Below are 16,229 nucleotides of genomic sequence, written 5' to 3' on the forward strand. Positions count from 1 at the left end.
TTAAGTGTGGCAAAATAATAAAAAAAAAGAAATTAATGAAAAGACACGTGACTGACAAAATAAACTTTCTATATTGTTTTGCTTTCATGAGATGCATTTATTTATAACTTAATTTATTTATTACTTTTATTTAATTTTGTAGACTCCCCATACATTTTTTCGATTTTAAAAAGCACATAAAGAGTGATTTATTTATCTGATGCTAATTTCCCTTAACATCATTTTTCCAAATACGTAGTGTCAATAAAACACCGGAAAACGAAAGTTACATTCCACACAACTGCGTTCTTGGACTGAATTTCGCTTACTAGTGGTGTTATTATTCTCATTCTTCTTATTTTTTTCCCCACAAAAGTGTTAAACCGGATTAAAAGTTGAACATTAATAAGCAGCAACGTTCGCCGTTCGGTAAAACGTTGAAAAAACGGTTCAACTAAAGCAGCAGTTAATCGGTTTGAGACGCGGCTCACGCACTGCGTGTAGTGATTAGGGCGCATTGCTGTGTAATCACTGACTGAAGTTGTGAGGCAGACTGCGCTCCCTCTCTTTCACACACGCACGGGTGAGGAGGAGACAGAGAGGAAGAGAGAGAGTCGCGATAGGAGACAAGAGGCGGCGGAGGCGCTACGTTCACTTTCTCACAGGCTCCGGTCGAGCCTGTGTGGTCTCTCCCCGCGCTGTTGCTAAGGAAATGGATGGCTTGAATGGATCGGTGGTCCGGACTGAGCCGTCCTCCTCGCCCCCTCACCACAGCAGCCTGCCGTGTTTCAGTGCGTGTTTACGGGAATTACTGCTAAAAACGTGACGCGTCCGCTCCAGCTCTGCACCAGTCGGGGTAAGAAATTATTTTAACATCGCATCATCGGATTTAAAAAAAAAAAAAAAAAAAAAAAAAAAAGAAACAAAGAAGAAACAGAGGGTTGTTCTTATTAACAATACAAACAAAGATTTTATCCTCCTAAATAAAATAAAGACATGTATATTCAGGATAGTTATTGTGACGCCTCACCTTGAGGAAACTGGTTTTCAGAGAATAAAGTATAAATCCTACAGCTAGATGAGGTGAGGACGCTGCAGCTTTAAGTCCAGATAGCTGTTGCAATGCCAATACCACAACTCCTTCCTCACTCTCCAGACTATGTGGCTGTTAAAGATTAGGAGAAAGGAAAGCGCAGCAGAGTCCAGTGTTTTGATTACCTACTGTCAGCCAGAGTCAGCGTCTTTCACCTTAGAGCCAGGCTGTCCTTTGTTTGCAGCCTCTGAATGTGTGAGGCGAATAAGATGAGAAATAAGGTATAGTGCAAGTCAGTTCCTCATTTTGCTCTCTCTACCCCAGTCCAGTGGAGCTGCAGCTGGAGAGGAGAGGTTAAGAAAGGCAGAGGGGTCGACGAGCCTGGCTGGCGCCGGGTGGATGCTGCCTGAAGACGACAAAGGCTGAGGCGGCAGCACTGACTCAGAAGAGGAGCATGGCATCCACTGGCATGCAGATATTTGGATTTGTCCTGGCGCTGCTGGGCATTATGGGGGCCACGGTGGCTACCCTGCTGCCCAACTGGAAGGTCAGCGCGGATGTGGGCTCCAACATCATCACGGCCATCTCCCAGATGCAGGGATTGTGGATGGACTGCACCTGGTACAGCACCGGCATGTTCAGCTGCACCCTTAAGTACTCGGTGCTCTCACTTCCTGCATACTTGCAGACTGCACGCACCACCATGGTGCTCTGCTGCGTGCTGGCCGCAATGGGCCTCTGCCTTGCCTCTCTGGGGCTGAAATGCACACGGTGGGGAGGCGGACGCCGTTCCAAGCGACACGCCGCCATCGCCAGCGGCGGCTGCTTTGTCACCGCTGGCTTTCTCTGTCTGGTGCCCGCTTCTTGGTTTACCAAGGAGGTCATCACAAACTTCTTGGACTCCAGCGTGCCCGAGAGCAATAAGTTTGAGCCTGGGGGTGCCGTGTATGTGGCCTTTGTTTCAGCAGGTTTCCTTTTTGTCGGAGGGTCCATATTCTGCATGTCCTGCCCTGGGAAAAGACACGGCCCTCAGGACCTGGTTCTGCTTCCTCCGCCGGACAAACTGCTGCTCCAGCAGCAGCAACAGCTGCTCCAGCAGCAGCAGGAGCTCCAGCACCAGTACTGCTCTCTCTCCCCTTTAGACAACAAGACTGGCTACAGCCTGCAGGATTACGTGTAATAAAGCAGCAGCTATAGGGAGGCAAGCCTGAGGGAGAAAACCGTCACAGTTAAATCCATACGTCAGGCCGTACTGAACGCAGCGAGAGGAGGGCAACAACTTTGAATTCATTTTTGTCTCCTTTTACTCTGTTTTGCAAGCACAAGCGGTAGAGGTATTCCCTGAGCAGCGCCTTCGTAGGAAACAGCGCAAATGTGAAAGGAGGCAGGATTCATGCAGCAGAATGGAAGGAAGCTCTCAACAAAATGCAGATTATTCCTCAGTAAATCACAGAAAGCGCTCCCGGGAATGGATTACGCAAATAAGGAAGTCGTCTGTGTAGATTTTCCCCTCCCTCTCCTCACCAAAGCTTTGAATAGAAATAAGCAATCGTTTAGCTGCTACTTACAATCGTTCATAAAGATCTCTCCCCCACCCTACATAGGTAATATATACACCAGAGAGCAGAAAGTAAAACCCCTTCCATAGCAAGCCATTTTATTTTTTAGAATACATATCTCCTAGAATGCAACCTTGAATTGATTGAAATTAAAATGGTAATATTTTTGTTAGCTAGAAGGATGTTGATATTTTTGCCTCTGAAGCATGCCGTGTGGAGCCTGTTTGCGTAATACAATGTTGGAATGCTTGGTAGAGCGACTGAACCACACAATGCCTGTGCCTGAAAACAAAGCTGTAGAAACATTAACCCTGCTGGAAGTGTTGAAAGAGGACTGTCAGGAGCAAAGGATGTGAGGCTGCTGGCTGACAAAGACGAGACGGACAGACAGATGCCCGCATATCACTCTGCAGGTGGAGATATGGGAGAAAGGGAGAGAAATTTTGCAGGAAAAACATCTAATCGCTTCAGATGAATGGACGTTTTCATATTTCCCAACCAGACACAATCAACCTGTGTGTAACTTGCAGCCTGTCTATTGCAACAATCCACTGTAGACATTTACACCCACACCAAATGCATTATTTTTGTGCGCTTTTTGTGTGCATAGTAAACATTCAGAGGCTTTTCACATGTGCTTTTCACTCGTCAACCGCCTCTTCGCTGCCATGGAGACATATTTGCCATTTAAACATCTTTATTATCTGTCAATCACAAATGTTCTTTTAAAAGGGGCATCCTTTCATGCAGTCAAATCCTCCTGCTTTCAGTTTCTTTAGATGAATCTCTGTGTAGAAGCTTTTAGAAAACTTTTTTCCTTGCAATGTTTTTTTTAACCATTCCCTCATCATATCAGCATTTAATGGTCCAGCATCGCAGGAACACGATTGAAGATAACCAGAGGCTCCTTGAGTCAAGAGGATAGTTATGTGGCAGACGACTAAAAAAGCTTTGAGTCATTCTCCATATGTGACTTGTTTTCCAAGTGCGTCAGCAACGAGGCGCATATGTTACCAGTCTTCACCTGCAGAAGCTCTCGGTCTAAAATTGTGTCCACTTCACTGTCCCACTAGCCCCACCTTTCCTCGTACTCCTACCAGTCGCTCCTGTTTTTTTTCTTTACTCCTTTCCAACTCATTCACCCTGGCCTGTTTGTGTCAGCCGTCACATGGATGTGATCCCTGACGAGAGAACGCTGATGCATGCTGAAAGCGTGTCCTCCTCAAACACACATCCACACCAGGCACACACGCTTCTTCCACCAATTGCCACCCACACGTACCTACTCATGTGTCATTTGCAGGGCTACGCTTTCATGGTTACATTTCAGGGCGAGTCTACACTTTGACTCTGAGCACAGGAATATTGTGTTTTGTGCATGGTGCAGGCAGGGATGTATAGAACTGCACATTCTCTCCTTTTTTCTCATAAGCATGCAGCTTCCTGGGGAAGTGCAGATGGCTGAGCGCAGTCTGCCATCTGCAGGCGGCTGCCAGCACACCATTGGTTCCTCAGTGGGTGCCGCTGGCAACCTTGGCAGCCCTGCAGTGCTCGAACTGGCACATGTCAGAGCTGGCCACCTGACAGAGAGACACTGCCCAGGCACCACTACTGATAAATGCAATAAAACTAGTAAAGAATGTGCCATGTCATCAGCTAATACTGACACATCATGTGTTTGAGAATGTGCCAAATTGTCTCATGATGACAAATTTTAATATCTGGAATTTTTCTGTTTATTTTTCTATGAATTTTACATTTTAAAATGTTTTATGGATTTGAGATTTGTTCTGTCAAACCAGATGCTTGTGTGCAGTCCTTTGCAGCTTCCGAGGGTTATTTTAAATCTTTTTATTCCTCATTCGCCTCAAAGCACAGCAAGACTCCACAGTGTCTTGTAAAGTATTCCTAGCCCTTTAACCGCAATCACAAATTTCTAAATATTTTATTGTGCTTTTATGGGATAAGAGTAAATAGAATCATAAGGAATATTAATCTCAGTATAAATGCAGATCTTGTGTGGGGTTTATCTTTATGTGAGACCAAGGAGCACTTTTGACAACCTAAGCTTTGGATGAATAACACTCAATCTCAAAATGGAAAAATATGGAACAACTGTGACTGTAGTCTGCCTAGAAATGATGCACCTTACCCAGCCAGACTACCTGGCTGGGTAAGGAAAGCAGCGCTGCAAAGTTCTGAGTCAATACCATGTGCAGTTTCACAACTGCATAGAGCTTCTGGCTGCAATATTTTGGAGTTGGGAAAATGGGAATAATGTAATTGATATTGATCGTAATATTCAACAATAGTAGTGCCCTTTCATCATTTCCTGTTTTCCTCTTAGCATAACTCAGAAAAGCAGCCAAGAGGCTCATCCATTCCATTGAGAGTAATCTATAGATGCCTGAAGAAAGCCATTAGAAATTCTGTTTGCAGTGTGTTTAAACTTTTTTATATGTAAAAGATGTTTTGAGCCCATGTCCCCTTCCTAATAACATACCACTTTTTTAGCACAAAATTCAATGCATGGAGGTTTCTGATGAAATGTAAGAAAAAAAAAAGATGAAAATGCTCATAGGGCATGAATACTTTATCAAGGCACTCTAAGTGTGGGGCTTTAAAAATGTATTTATATCAGGAAATATGATTCCGTGTTGGCCTGTGACGACTGTACACAAGTGTCTGTGACTTTAACAGTGTTTTGTTTGTTTATTAGGAGGATTTGTCATCCTTCAGATTGTTTCAGTCGAAGATAAAATACCACGTTCATGCCATATCTTCTTTATAAGAAGACTACTCAGTGCACTTTTTATTTATGTTTCTATTTGACAGCAGTTTGGTTCAAATGAATGAGCATTCCAGGCTCTCTGGACCAGTATCAATACATAACACAAGTGGGCACTCTGGACAAAAACAAAAGAGAGCAATTTCTGTCTGATGGGATTCAACAGGGAAATACCAGGTAGTTTTTTTTAGTGGCTGTGCAGCTTAATCATCAGCACGCAATTTTATTTGCTTATAAATGGCCAGAGTGCAATGTGACTAGGTCCTTAAAGTCTACAGAGTTACAACTCTTTGCGTATACTGTACCAAGACATTGGATTTATTACTTTGATAACTGCAGCTTATTTTTGTGAATGCTTTAGCACTTCTTACTTTGCCAGAGCATATTTGTGATGAGCAGTTCACAAGTTCTGATACAGTTGTCTCAATGTGCTTGTGCAAGTAGTTCTATTTTTTACCAATAAAACTATTTTGTGAAAGCATATAGCTTTGGTATTAACTGTGTTTTTGATTTAGAAGCACTCAGCTTCTCCCAAGCCAGCAGATTGCAGGATGCTGGAGCCTATTCTGACAGGAAACAGGAAGCTGGTTTTTACAAAAGCAGCATCAAAGAAATTACTGCACTATAAATTTAGATTCAAAGAGGCATCCATAAAATGCAACTGTGCACAAAAAAGCTTTTTAAAGAAAAGATTTATCTAATATAATTCCCAGAAGAATTTCTTGTTACTGCTTGATTAAATGAGGGCATTAACTAATACAAAAGTGAAACATTAACACTCGCAAAATCAATGACTTTATCAATAACATGCAAGTCATGATAAGAAGGGTGAAATCATTGTTTCTTTTTAAAAGACAAATGTAACTCTGTCTATCCATGGTGCTAATAAACACACCTGTAATAGTGCCACTCTGGCAGCTCCTGCCATTTTGCCACAAGATATTTAATAAATATAATCTGAGATTTTATATCATCGTCATTTAATGGCACAGCAGCTGCAGCACATAAAAGACACATTTATGATCATTTTTACTGAACAGTAGTCAATCAGAAACTATAAAAAAGACAAATTCATATTTTACATCTACTAAGCAGAAAGAGGCTGTCATTTTCCAGCATTTAAAGAAACTGGGTCAAGAAATCAAATACTTTTGGTCTTTGTACACAGTTTGCATGTTCCTCTACAGCATGCAAGTTTTCTGCATACCGTCTTACTTTTTCTTTTTTTTAAATTAATATTAAAAATAGAAAACTAAGCATCGCTCCTTATAATATTTTATTAACACTACAAGTAATAATATATTTCTCTCTGTGGGTCTATCACAAGCACTGAAAGAATGCAGGCATTTTCAAAACCTATATTTTCTTTAGCTTTCATAATATTCATCCCATTCTTATGAATCAGATGAATTTTTGTTTTGTATCCTACTCCAAGACTCAGTAACATTGGTAATATTGAAAATGCCCTCCAAAAATATTAATATGAACACAAACCTTACTGGATGTCATCAAGCAATGTAAGTTAATATTCTTTTGGTGTGTTTTTAGAGAATGACAGGACTAAAAACATGAGGCAAAAATGCTAAAATATTTCTTTGAATGAGTAAAGTGTATAAACGAGGAGGCATTAAAATAACCTGAGACATGCAGACTTTGATTTTTAATTCCTCTGTCCTGCAGCCTGAAAACTTCTTATTGAGCCTCTATTAAATTAGTTAGAATCTGACATTTCATTAAATCTGATTGGAGTCTCCTCATTACTCGCCAAGTGAGGAAAATACCATGGATTATTAAAGGATCTCTTTCTCATGCACCCACTCTTCGTCATTACGCAACAAGACTGTGCATCAAATATCTACTCCTCTTGTGGGGAAGCGCTAATAGGATCTGCTTCTCCGTGTATTTAACCTACATTTCTCATCAAAGGATTTCACCCGGAGTTGTCACTATGAAAGATTTGGGAAGTTGGTTTTAGACGAGAGAGCGAGAGGATGTGAGCGCTTCTCTGTACCATGCATGGGTTAATTAGGATACAGCCTTCAGCTCGAGGTCTTCTTCCATTTTAACATTCAGATTATTTGGTCGACCTTTTTGACTCAGTCAACAGACAGCCCACCATAAGAAAAAAGAAAGAAAAGAAGAATATTTGGCATTAATGTGACAAAAGCGAGTGGAAGTGGCACTTAAAACACACCCAATTCCTAAAAATATACTGAGCACCAAATGGCAGCAGTACGTCGCCAACCTTAATGTGGGTCTTTTTGTTCTGGTGAGGCGGTTATGCTCATGAATGCTCGTACCGGAGGTATAAAGCCGCCATCAACGCTGAGGGGGAAATGACCTTCCATTGTCAGAGCTGCTCTGTTGTGGTCCCGATGTTCACACGAGGCTGCTGGAACAATAGCAACGACCTTGGCTGAGCAGTAAACTGCTGACAAAGGCAGTAAAAAGCTACGGAGATGACAAAAGCAGAGCTCGTAGGAAAACAATACAAGCTGACAGTTCAAAGAAGGCCTTTCAATATCTCCGCTTTGAGCCCCGGGCAGTGAGCGTGGTTGTGGGGATTTCTGCAAGATGAAGGAAGCGGCTAAATGCTTGAAAGGTGAAGAAAGCTTCGTCATTTTCTAATCAATTTCATTAATGATGCTGATCAATGTAAAGATCATGCACTGCTTTAATTAAGTTTATAAGAGAAACTCAATCAGATTCCCACCAGATTCACTCATCCTTAGTGCATCGTTTCTCACAGAATTAAGGGATTTTATGATTTAATTCAGGTTTCAGCACATGGGTTCAGCATTTAGGATTTCTGTTTTGATTGCTTGTTTACGTAGTTATGTGAAGTTTGGGATTGCACCGTTATTTTATAGAGATGATGTCCTTCAGACGAAGTCTTCATGCCATGACCTTCAGCAGTCGGCATCAGAGGGGATGAGAGTCAGCTCCACTAAGTCTGGGGCCCAAGACAGAGTTTACCTGCTCTGTTTAGGTCATGGTTCAGTCTCTGCTTCAAGCAGAGCTGATTTTTTCTGGTGTCTCCTTCTTGACTTAAAGATCAAGATTCCAAACAAAAATAGTTGAAATGACACTGGGCTCAACCCAGTAAAAGTCGTCACTTCTTCTTTTTATCAAATGGAGCTAACTGAGCTGTTTCAGGCATCTGATTTTGCTGAAACATATTCAGCTTGCCTACATTAACAGGAAAAAAAAATTGCCAAGTGCTCGTTATCCAATTTTTATTATTTGATGATTCCTGGAGAAAATTCCTCTGGAGGTGTTCTGAGCACATCCCACTGGGAGGTACGTTGTCCGACAGATGCAAACAGCAGATTTGCTGCACTTTCCTTTTGGCTTCCATTTTCTGCGTTTGTAGCATTTTTCTTTTGCACTTGTGTTTTTGTGCTTTAGACTTTGCATCATTCAAGGATTTGCAGCGCACCAAACTCAGTACCGCGACTATATTTCCCTTCTTGTATGGGAAGACATTGGGGATCCCACAGAATGAGATAAAAAATGTTTCAAAGCAGAGACATTTTTTTTAAACTTGTAAAAAAAAATGAAGTGTTTTACACACTTCATTTCCTGTAAGTATTTCTAAGCACTGCTTTGCTCATTTGCAGCTTTATAAATCTTCCACATGCTTACATCCTGCATAATCAATAAATACACAGAGCTTAATTTCCTAAACTGAGCACTAACTTGGAGCAAACTGCATGGTTCATTAGAAGCAGCGTCTCTGGAGAGGTGATAAACCATCTATGCCAGGTGTGTCAAACTCATTTTCGTTTTGGGCCAAATCAAGATCATGAAGGCTCTTAAAGGGCCAGTTGTGCCAGAATGTGTTGATAAAACCTGTTCACAAAATGTTAATATGTCAATGAATTCTTAAAATTACATAATATTATTGAAGATTTTTTTCAGTCCCTTCAGGAACTAATAATAAATTTACTCGCTGTATAAATCATGGACTATAATCATACATTAACTAAATTCTCAAGAAACTGGAGGGATTGATTGACATAAATTGGCAATAAACAGGTAAAAACTGCATTGATATGATTGATAATATAATATTTAATCACACTTAGTGTTTAGTCTGTGGAGGGCCACATAAAAAGCTACGGCGGGCCGGATTTGGCCCCCGGGCCATGAGTTTGACACATGTGATCTATGCCAACCTTTGCATGTTGTTTCAGAAGAGAAATGGAGGAGGCCGAGTATTTTTAGTTCTAGTTTATCCTTGGTCTAGAACGACTTAAGACGCTCTCTTCTGGCATTTTCCCCTCTTGAACTAGTTATTGAAAAATTTTTCCTCAATTCTCATGAGGAAAGATTCATTTGACTCCATATATGAGATATGAATAGAAGTAGATGAATAGTGCGTAAGGAGGAGACTAGAAAGCAGTTCAGTTCCTCAGAGTCAATTTTCACCTCTGCTGCTCCTGCTGGTGAGCTGCAAAAGGTCGCACAGAAGAGATCCATCACTATGAGTGAGTTTTACCAGACTGAGCTAGATTGGCTTCAGCAACACAAAAGTGCGTCTTCCAACTCAGGATAAAATTTAAACAGAAAAATAAACACTTAAACTGCAGATGGATATGCAGGATTCTGCAGAGACTCAAACTCTCCCTGCTATTATATTACAGATGCTCAATGCAATTAAATCAAGCTCACCTCATCTAGCCTGTGCTCTTTGCAAACGTCTACATACAAGGCCAACCTCTGCAGGGCTCTCCTCTTATTAGCTGGTGGGTGATGGCTGATGCAGCCATTATTCAGAAACATGCAGACAACCATCTGCTAGAGGTACGCCTCACTTTCCCTTCAGATCCGTCTCTGTCACCAATCTGTCTTCTGCTGTTCTGTACGGGCGTGCATGAAGAAGCCCTTTTCCTTTTTCTGGATTTGTTTGGTCACATAAGTCATTTTCATCTCTGCATTCTTTCAACTCAAACAATGTCCTTTTCCACATTATTTTAAAACTGCAAACCTTAATACATGATACTGGTACTTTAGCTGAAAGACCAAATAAAGTATTGAGCGATTACTAAGTGGAAGGAACTAATAGACCTACATGCAAAGGTTTTGAGTGGAATTAAAACAACACTGTACATTTTCTTAACCCACCTTTCAAACTGTGAAAAATGGTGGTGGCAGGATCATTTTGTGGGAATCCTTTTCTGATCCAGGGACAGTAACGCTAATCTTCCCGCAGAACAACAAAGATAAACATACACAGATGCGCTCCATCAAACTTGACTGAGCTGCAGTTATTTTGCATAGAAGACTGGGAAAATATTTCTAAATGTTTGACCCTAGATTTGTCTAGAAGCTTATTTTATTTAGGAACATTAAAGTAAAACAGGATTAAATACATATGTATACCTCATGTTTTCTAAAACAATTTTTCTATGGCCTACCATGGACTAGCAAACTTTACCTTTCTCACCATTTACCTTCTCTGTAATGTTTTCTGTTGAAGTTTTATTGTGTAAAGTACTTTGAATTTTCTGGTTGTTGAAATGTGACATACAAATGAGCTAGCTTTCTTTCTCATCATCTACAACAAATACCCATCTGCACAATATTTAGTCCCAGTGACAGTAGGTTATGTAGCTTTATCATTTCAATACCTTTATTTTCCAATACTACCAACACACAAAGAAGCCGGCGATGTATTTATAGACGGGCACATAGAGACATAATCAAATCTTTCCTGCAGGATGATTCTGCTGGGTGTTCACACTCAAGATGAAAATGCCTGATGGCAGTATGCACTGAAAAACTCCTTGACCTCTGACATAATTATAAATTTCACATGACGAATTAAGTAAAGTCTGAAAAATAGCTCTTCCTTTGAGATGGAGAAAAAAAAAGTTCAATATAAGCATATAAAATTCAGAGAAGTGCTCATATATATCAGAGTGAAAATTAAAAGAAGCAGAGGGTGAGATTATGGGAAGAAGTAGAACTTAAAAGCAATTTAAGCAACATCAAAGTAGCCATTCGATGCTCCCTGGAAAACATCAAGGATGTTCTCTGTCACTCAATGTGACACAAGGAGCGTGCTGCACTCTGGGGCAGAAAGGACAAATTAAGCAGACAGGATAAGAGCCGATCTCCTCAACCCTCATCAGTATAGACCCAGCAGTGGGTGATGTAAAATAGATGCAACATTTTCCCATCTCATTAGGCGGAACTGGTCAGCTCCTCTACGTTCTAATCAACCAGCCAATCAAACAACAACCGTCCTCCTTCCCTCCTTCACCTCAAGCTATTTTTTCCCCACCATGCTTTCATTCGGCAGCTTTTTTAGCAACTCGACGTGACTCATTGTTTATTTCATTATACAGCACTGAATCACTTGAAAGGTTTTTAATTACAATTTCCTCATAGCCATGCGTGTAACATGCCACCTTATATGGCTTATTTCGTAAGAGTCCTTTTCAAAGATAGTTTCTGGTGACTGCAGCGGAGGAGATCAGTGACTGAAGACTGGAACGAGGGACAAAATGTTAAAAATATGCAGGAGCCTCTCAATGAATTTGAGTTTCATGTAAAATAACAACAGTGGCACAGTTGGTAGCACTGTTCTGGCAGAGCTTCTCATCTTCAGGTTGAACTACCCATGCTTTCAGTCATCCAAGTTGGAGCCTCTAGTGACAGGTGCCGTGCAGTGAATCGTAGTTAAGGGCAGTAGTAGCAGTGTATGATTCAATACTAGTAAAAGGCAAAGACAGATGTAAATTAAAAAGTACCTTTATCTACCTTTTTTTTTACCTTTCACTCAACTTTACTTGCAGCAATGCAAGAACAACCAGCTGCATTAGCAATAACGTCCTGAGACTTATTTTCTAATAGATGTCATAACATGTTTATATTTTAAAGCCCTCTTTGTTGGTTTTCTATAAAATTTTTTAGAAACTGGACTGGGATTCAGAAAGCTGCAACCCACATTCTTCAAAATAAACAAATATCTGAACTTCCTGAATTGAATTATTAAACTTTTCATAAATATTTTAGTTTAACCTGTATGATTGGCCTGACATGAACATAAAGGATTGACATAACGAACACAAAGCTTGAACTCTTGACAATGAAATTACAAGGAAAGGAAAAACCTTGGTAATTGTGCTTTGGTTTGCATAAATTCCTCTTCATTAACACAGACAGTGATCCCTGCGCTTCCGTTGGAGAGAGATAACACCTACAATTAGACTACTTAGCTGAAGAATGATCTAGACATGTGGTTCATTAATACCTTTACACAGCCTGAGAAAGCGAAAAGCAGTAGTAGCCCAGAGAGTATACATAAAAAGAGATTTTACCCTTCACTGGATTTTTTTTCTTTTTTTTCTTGAATTTCCTGTGTTGGCTTAGCTGAGCTGCTTTTAGCAGATTTTAATGGTAAAGACAGTGCATCTGGCTGTAGAGAAGCATGATAATTAAAATTTTATTTGGGCAAAGTTAAAAGCACGTGGAAGGATGTTTCAGACACACACGAACCAGCACAGACCAGTCTGAAGATTACCTGAAGTAAAAATACAGTGGATCAACTGCATAAAGAACAGCACTGGTAGATAGTGTGCTTCTTTATGACCAGAACATTAAAAACAACAACAGTACTCAACAAATACAATCTCATTCTACTTTTTATACATTAAGTATTGGAGGTCAAACTGTTGCCAGTGAGGCTGGTTTATCAACTAAATAAAAAAAACAAGCACTCCTGAGTTCATTAACTAGGATACATTTAAAAACTACCATCATAAAAGTATGCATTATATTTCAATAAATTGTTCTAATGATGTGAATACTTGCTTTAATTAAACATTTAATATAATAGCTTAATAGTTAAGCATTGCCGTATATTTACGTCGATGTTAACTTCAGAGGTTTAATATTGTGTTTGCTTTGCAACAATCTGTACGCACATCTTTGATATGCTTCTTGGTATTCATTTTGATAAAAGAATTTGATCAGACAGCTCCTGTTTCCGTACGCTACAGACTTCATCGGTTCTCTTCTTGCACTTTTTAATGTTATTCCATAAACCAGGCAGGGCATTTTTACAGTTCCTGCAATTCTGTATCATTATACTGCCGTGCAGCAGTAAACAACAAAGAGCCATAGAACTTTTTATGAATAATACTGCATGACATTATATCAAAGAGGGGCTCTGCGTGCTGTTAAGGGGACTACATAAAAAATCCCTTTCTGCTTGATCTTTTATAGGGCGTAAGCAACAGGAATTCTGCTCATCAAAGAGTGATCATCTGGTCTAATGATATTAATTTGACCATTAAAACACTTATCAGGAATAGACAGCCCAGAACATGCAAGGTGCTGATTTAGCAATGGCAATGATGAATGTTTAGTAGCCATCCGATAGTGAGGAAAACTCAGTAAGAGTTTGAGATTTTCTTGCCTTTCACATAGAAAATGAAAAAAGTCACACTGCAGGAATATAGTGGCTCATTTGTGTAATCTCTTGGTCTTAAAATAAGTTTAATGGCAAAGATATTCTAAAAAGCACCCAATTTGTTTTATAAATTAATGTTTGAGTTCACTAAAGCAGTATGATAAGAAACATAAAATGCATTGGCCTTCTTGAAGCATCAGATTATCATGAATATCAAGTAGTGCTTTAAAATTATTTGCTTTTTAAAAGTCCAAAGGTTCTCTTTAAATGTGGATCAGTCTCCATCTTGTTGTCACATTTGAGAGTCAACATGTAACCCTGAGTAAATATTTCAAAGTCCCAACAAGCATGCTCCAGTACTGCTAAGCTGCAGTTTGACAAACAGGGAAAAATGAGATGCTCAAGAGAGAACAAACGGAGAAACGAGACAGCAGAGGGTGATGAAATAATCATTGGAATCTCTTCTAAGAGAATGAACAATCAGTGTGGCGCCCGTTCACTCTGCTGCATTTTACTCTTTGCTGGAGATTAAATATTTACCTTGAGTAGGACTCCTAAAGAACTTCCCCGGCTTTAACAGACCACCTGACACCTATCGGCTTGATCCAAGACAATACATACGTGGTTTCCCTTGTGCCAAGGCTTTTCTACTTCATTTGCATTAATGTCGCAGCCTGGAGCCTTTCTAAAGACTTTTGTCTAGGATTCAAAATATCTCTCTGAAGAACTCTTTATTCACCAACATCAGGGCTTGTATTTTCTTAATGGATTCCCCAGTCCTCTGCCACTGATTAAAAGAAAAAGTCATGTTACATAAGCCATATCGTCTTTCTTTTGCCACTGAGACATCTGTGTGGGTGAAAAGATAAAGACAGATATATTGGGCCTAAAAAAGAACAAGGCTCTCATTACATGGAACAGGGAGATTGTGCCACATCTCAAATACCCACCAGGCATCATTACAACTCAGAAAGAGTCCAGAGACAGAAGAGAGAAAACACTGATTTAAAACCGAATGAAGCCCAAAAGCAAGAAGGAGAGAGAAAGGAGAAGAGTAATGGGGATGGGATGAGGGGCTCAGACGGGAATATGGGTCCATATGAGGAGAACCAAGAGTCACCTGGGGGAAAAAATCTGCCAGCTGCCACCTCTCAGACAGTGATGTACCAAAGACATTTTACTTTAACTTCACCTTTAAATTATGCATGAGATCATGCATGCATATATGTAGCCAGACTATTTTATCTGCCACACCTCAATCAGAACCAAAACCAAAAAAGGTTTGTGTTGATTAGGGCCGCATAATATTGAGAAAATATAATATGCGTTATATTGCTTAACTGAGCGAGAACAATAAGACTTATGATACACAAAAAACAGATAATAACCAGATGATAAGTATCCCACTTATAAAATAAAATCTGAAATTTTCCTTGCAAGTATCACAAAGCTTGAGTGAAAAAGTTCTTTCTGACCAGCATCTGCTGCTTTGCCAAACTTATTTGTAGTTTTCGTTTTTATGATGCATTACATCACAAGGGTAACTAAATAAATTGAAGACATAGAGAGCCAGAATCTGTGGTATTTAAATAATGAGCCAGTACTAATTGCAGACCATTACATGCAAACTGAAAAGAGTGATATTGCAATGACAAAGCGTTTGAGATACATTGTGCAGACAAAGCACTCAGTAAACAGGTCTGATTACCGGATAAATTAAAAGTCCTACCTCTGGCTTGGGAACAAACGCTCGACCAGGGATGATGAAGCACTTCTTGACGGTGCAGAGATACTGAGCCATGATGGACAGACGACTTCTCTGATTGCTGCCGGTGCTGGCTGTCAACCTCTGGAGGAAGGGAAAAAAAAACAAGAGGTTCTGGTAAATTACAAGAGTGGATGTTCATAGAATTCTGCATCCGGACATCAGAGGCGTCTTAGCCACTCAAGGATGTTGTGGAAAAAATTGAGACAAGTTAGCCAGCATTACAGCAAGAAACAGAACTCTGTGCTTTCCTCTACTGGTATGAACAAAAATTTTAAAACTAAAAAAAAAAAATAAATAAATAAAATCAAGCAAAGCCAAAGTGAAATACTTTGGCACAAAGAAAACTGAACTTGATATTGAAGATCTGTTGATATTAACTATATTGTCATTTTAAATCTGTTTTTAAGTGATTTTTGACACCATGAGAGGCAGCAGCATGTGTTCACCCACCTCTGCCACCTCCTTCTGGAACGTGAGAGTGAGTCGGGTGCGTCCGAAGGTGAACGGCCCCGTCCTGTCCGCTATATTTTCCAGCCACTTGATTATGAGTGGGGTCGAGACACTGAATGGTAGGTTCCCAATGATGTGAAGGTTTGGCGGGTCTTTGACAGAACCAAACATTTAAGTCATACAAACATATTTCACCCAGAGTAATCTAATATCTCCTGTTTTTTTTTTTT

At 40.0% G+C, this 16,229-nt stretch overlaps 2 protein-coding genes across 3 annotated transcripts in view; one reads left to right on the top strand and one right to left on the bottom strand.

The window, feature by feature from the left end:
• The window catches only part of tfb1m (transcription factor B1, mitochondrial), a 31,586-nt gene that overhangs the window by 12,982 nt on the left and 2,375 nt on the right, over positions 1–16,229 (bottom strand). For both annotated transcript variants that reach the window (XM_055038174.1, XM_055038173.1), the window contains exons 5-6: positions 16,000–16,151; positions 15,511–15,630 (exon numbers count right to left, since the gene is read on the bottom strand). In XM_055038174.1, the coding sequence (XP_054894149.1) occupies positions 15,511–15,630; positions 16,000–16,151 (272 nt within the window). The remainder of the gene's footprint in view (positions 1–15,510; positions 15,631–15,999; positions 16,152–16,229) is intronic.
• Positions 343–5,842, top strand: LOC129365179 (claudin-20). The gene is made up of 2 exons (XM_055038175.1): positions 343–835; positions 1,337–5,842. The coding sequence occupies exon 2, from the start codon at positions 1,467–1,469 to the stop codon at positions 2,190–2,192; it is 726 nt and encodes a 241-aa protein (XP_054894150.1). The 5' UTR covers positions 343–835; positions 1,337–1,466; the 3' UTR covers positions 2,193–5,842.

The sequence above is a fragment of the Poeciliopsis prolifica genome, unplaced genomic scaffold (assembly GCF_027474105.1).
Source record: "Poeciliopsis prolifica strain line A6 unplaced genomic scaffold, Auburn_PproV2 SCAFFOLD013, whole genome shotgun sequence".
NCBI lineage: Eukaryota > Metazoa > Chordata > Actinopteri > Cyprinodontiformes > Poeciliidae > Poeciliopsis > Poeciliopsis prolifica.